The sequence below is a fragment of the Galeopterus variegatus genome, unplaced genomic scaffold (genome assembly GCF_000696425.1).
Source record: "Galeopterus variegatus unplaced genomic scaffold, G_variegatus-3.0.2 Scaffold1013, whole genome shotgun sequence".
Lineage (NCBI taxonomy): Eukaryota > Metazoa > Chordata > Mammalia > Dermoptera > Cynocephalidae > Galeopterus > Galeopterus variegatus.
In genome coordinates, this window is record NW_007727124.1 from 18,199 (window position 1) to 22,283 (window position 4,085).

General features: G+C 44.3%; 1 protein-coding gene across 2 annotated transcripts in view; it reads right to left on the reverse strand.

Moving 5' to 3' along the window:
• Positions 1–1,919: 1,919 nt before the first annotated feature.
• LOC103591696 (5-hydroxytryptamine receptor 3E-like) overlaps positions 1,920–4,085 on the reverse strand; it is a 9,659-nt gene continuing 7,493 nt past the window's right edge. For both annotated transcript variants that reach the window (XM_008574207.1, XM_008574205.1), the window contains 5 exons: positions 3,887–4,056; positions 3,400–3,560; positions 2,680–2,884; positions 2,279–2,494; positions 1,920–2,149 (listed from right to left, as the gene is read on the reverse strand). In XM_008574207.1, coding sequence (XP_008572429.1) covers positions 1,920–2,149; positions 2,279–2,494; positions 2,680–2,884; positions 3,400–3,560; positions 3,887–4,056 — 982 coding nt within the window. The remainder of the gene's footprint in view (positions 2,150–2,278; positions 2,495–2,679; positions 2,885–3,399; positions 3,561–3,886; positions 4,057–4,085) is intronic.

A 4,085-nucleotide genomic window follows, 5' to 3' on the forward strand; every position in this document is an offset into this window, starting at 1 on the left:
GGTATACCGATATATGTAAAGTAGATAAAATTGCAAGATGACATCTAGTAAAATATAAATGTGGAGACGGGGAAGGAAAAGAAATGATACAAAAATGATTTTAAGAAATTTGAAATTCCTCAAAAACTTGGTGGACACTCTTCATTTTAAGTTATTGGCAAAAGCCAGGGACAAGTTTTTGGTGAGAAATACAAGTAATGGAAAGGAGAAGAAAGCATAAGAGAACCTGATCACAGAAATGCCCTTGCCAGGGTATAAGTAACATGTCTAAGAACTCAGTGATAGTTGATGCGTGGAAATGGGTTGCTAATTTTCCACATTAGATACGGAAAATAAAATAAAATATACCAGAAAGGCATAAAGGAATTACAGCTAGATCTAGTAAAATGTGGATTCTTGCTTGGCAGACATTCATTTATTAACTCGTTCAGCAAGTCTGTATTTAGCATCTGTGATGTGTCAGGCAAGGCTAAGGTATGAAAATGGATGAGACATTGTCCCTGACATTTAAGAAAGCTCACTGTCTTAGGGGAGGCAGAAATTTAAATAAACCCGTGAAATGTATTCCCCTAATTGAAATATCATTCAGAAATTTGTCTTTGGTATCCGTGAACTTTCATTTTAATTTCTGCCTCTCCTCAGGGCCTTGCTCCCAGCTAGCTGTTAGAATCCTCCTCCTGACGATATCTGCTGCCGAAGGTGAGAAGTACTATTAACAGGGAACTCTTGTTAAACAAATACTTTTATCATTTTTTGTGCTTCCTCTTTTTATTAATTAATTAATTAATTCACTTATTTATTTTTAAATTTATTTAACCCAAACTGCAACAAGCACAATTGTTTTATTTTGATAATAAAAATAGTACATTCTCATTGAAAACAATTCAGAAAACAGACAAGGATATAAAAGGAAATAGCAATCATTCATAATCCCGTTATCCAGGACAAAGTGTACTAATGTTTTGGGGTCTAGTCATCTATGCATATTTCTCTGCATCTCACTCACTTTTCTATCACTTACGTATCATCTATGTATGTATTTTATAGAAATTATGTATACATATTGTTTTGTAACTTGTTTTCTCCACGTACTATATCATGAACCTGTTTCCATGGCATTAACATAGATCTACATCCCCACATTAAATGGCTGCATAGGATTCCATTGTGTGGCTGAATGGCAATTTATTTAACCTGAACCATTTAATTATGGTCCTTCCTGGCCCTCCTCAAGCATGCATATTCAGAAGACACATTCTGTTTGATATTGTGAAATCAGAGGAAACTGTCACAATAAAAAAAAAAAGACTCAATGTATTGTTTATTTCAAAGAGCAATTTCAAGAATGAGAAAGGGAAAGGAAAGTGAAAAAAATGGCTGATGAAAGGAACATTTTGCATTTGTAAATACTTTACTGCAAATGAAACAATTTCTTGTATATGTGACTTGAGCTTTTCATTCTTATGGAATTTTGAATGTGTCTGAAAGACCTAAAAACGAAATCAGACTACACCTGTTTAGGGTTAAGTATCAAAGCTTCTGCAAAAGGACTTTCCACCCCAGTGTTTGTGAACCTATAATAAATATACCACGGAGTCAGTGCTTCCTGGAAAGTTGTTTATTAGGTGACTAATCATGGAGAGAATCCACTGATCTGGACTTCCATTGATAAGGGAGTCAGGAGTTAGGTGTGGTTGAGGGACACCGACATAAGGGTACCATGACATATGAAAAGTCAGGAAATTATTCAGCGCTGTTCTGAATCTCTTTGGTAGTATTGTGTTGGAGTTTTTGGAATATAAAAGAAGACAGTAGTCACTGGGGATAAGTGACTAAGATTAGGAAAGTGGCCGGGGTTTGGCTGGCCCTAGACCAGGAGAATTGCCAAGCTGTGTTTGTCAGAGAGAGTGGATGTCCACTTAGGTGTTCCAGAGGACGATGACCGTGATGATGGAGGAGGCCAACAAGAGCAGGTAGAGGCAGAAGAGCAGGGTGTCCATCATGAGGCTGAACTGCACCCACAGCTCTATCAAGTGCTGCTTCTGGGCCTCCCGTTCATGCTGAGCCCTCACTGATTCGGGGCACCCATTTGACCCTGCTTCTCTGGGGCCTGGCACTGTCCCCACCAACTCTGCTGGCTCCTTCAGGTCTGTGGAGAGGACAGAGACTCAGCCAGGGGCTATGAAGGTCACTGGGAAGGGAGGGTGCCCAGGAAGGAGGCAGGAGCTGAGAAGCAAGATTAAGAAGGAGAAGCATGGGCGGTGCTGGCTTCCCTTACCGGGCAGGTGGGTGGGGACAAGACCCAGGTCCTTATTTCCCTTCCGGGGTGCAGTGGGGCAGCATCTCCTTGGTCTGGTGCAGTGCAGCAGCAGGGCTTGGAGCCACCGAGGCATGGGAGGTGGCTGGGTGGTGGCCAGGTAGAGCATGTAGGTAATGAAGACGGTCTCCAGCAGGCTGACCACCATCAGCGACAGGCACACGGCAAAGTAGACACCTGAGGGCAAAGCAAATGAGAAATAAACCAGGGCAGATTCATCTCTAAACTTTTCTTATGCCTCTTTCAAATCCAGTCTTTCCTCAGAACCCAATCCCTCTTTAAGTGGAGCCGTAGCCAGTTCTCCTGATCCTCCTCCCTGTCCCCTGCTGCCTTTGCTTCCCAGAAAGTGGGAGAGGCCATACTGATGAGCGAGGTGCCATTGGTGGGGAGCAAGTCATTCATCATGAGCAGGAAGACGTTGTAGCCCAGCAGAAGGGTTATCTTGAATGGGGCACGGTTCTCGCTTTCTGCTGGCAGGTAGAAGCTGATGGCGTCGATGGCAACCAGAAAGCTACTCGGCATCAGAAGGTTTATGATGTAGAGGCTGGGCCGGCGCCTGACAGACACCTGGTAGGGAGGAGAGAGAGAGAGGGAAGTGCATACGGGATTTGGAGGAAACCCAGAATCCTGGAATAGCAGTTCACTTCCAGGAATAGCAGTGGTTTTCTTTCTGCCTTGTTCATTGGTCTGAAGGGAGGAGAGAGAGAGAGGGAAGTGCATACGGGATTTGGAGGAAACCCAGAATCCTGGAATAGCAGTTCACTTCCAGGAATAGCAGTTCACTTCCAGGAATAGCAGTGGTTTTCTTTCTGCCTTGTTCATTGGTCTGATATCACCCTAGGATATGAAGCTTGTGGAAGGCAGCTTCATAATTGGCATAGAACCTGCCGAGAAGGAGTTAGGCCAGAGCCATGAGCTTTAGGAGGAAGAGTGAGGCTGGGCAGCCAGGAGAGAGGGTTCCTGCCTCAGGCAGGATTGGTGAGATTGAGAGACCCTGAAACTTGGGAGACAGCCATTTGGTGGAGATTCTATGCAAGTGCATAAGCAAGGAAGGAAGGAGAAGTGAGGGCCTCTGAGCTCACATAGAACGCGATCTGATCATACAGGTTGGGGCCCACAGACATCTTTGGGGTTGCCTTCTTTATGCTCAGGAGCTCCCACTCTCCATAGGCCTGAACGATCTCCCGGGACACGTCTGTTAATTCCCACACTTCTTTCTCCATGCCCAGCACCAAGTGTTCCGCTGAAAGGGAGAAGCACCCAAATCATTTCCTAAATATGTAGTTTCCTGGTGGCTCAACTGCACTGTCTTTTTCCATCCTTTCATTCTACCAATATTTCTGAGCGCCTACCACATGCCAAGAACTTTGCTGGGAGCTGGGGATAGCAATGAGCAGGACAGACTCGGGTTCTGTCTTTATGGAAAATATTTAAGCATCCACAGACCCTTATTCTTTGGTCCACCCATACTCCTCTGCCAGCATTTACTCATGGTTTCTTTACATTTTCTTCTGTTGCTTTGTTGGTTACTCTTATTCACCCCATCCCTGATAACCCACTGCAACTTACCTGTGTAGACGAATGACCTGAAGGTGAGTGTGCAGTTCTGCTGGTCAAAGGGGAAGTAGAAGATGTCCAGGTTACACACACTGGTCACCTTCATGGGTTCATTATATTCGATGCGACCTTCATTACTCACATACGCTTTGAGGTCTTTTGGGGTCTTATCCACATCAATGCTGTAAGAGAGGTGAGGTGGGAGGCAGGT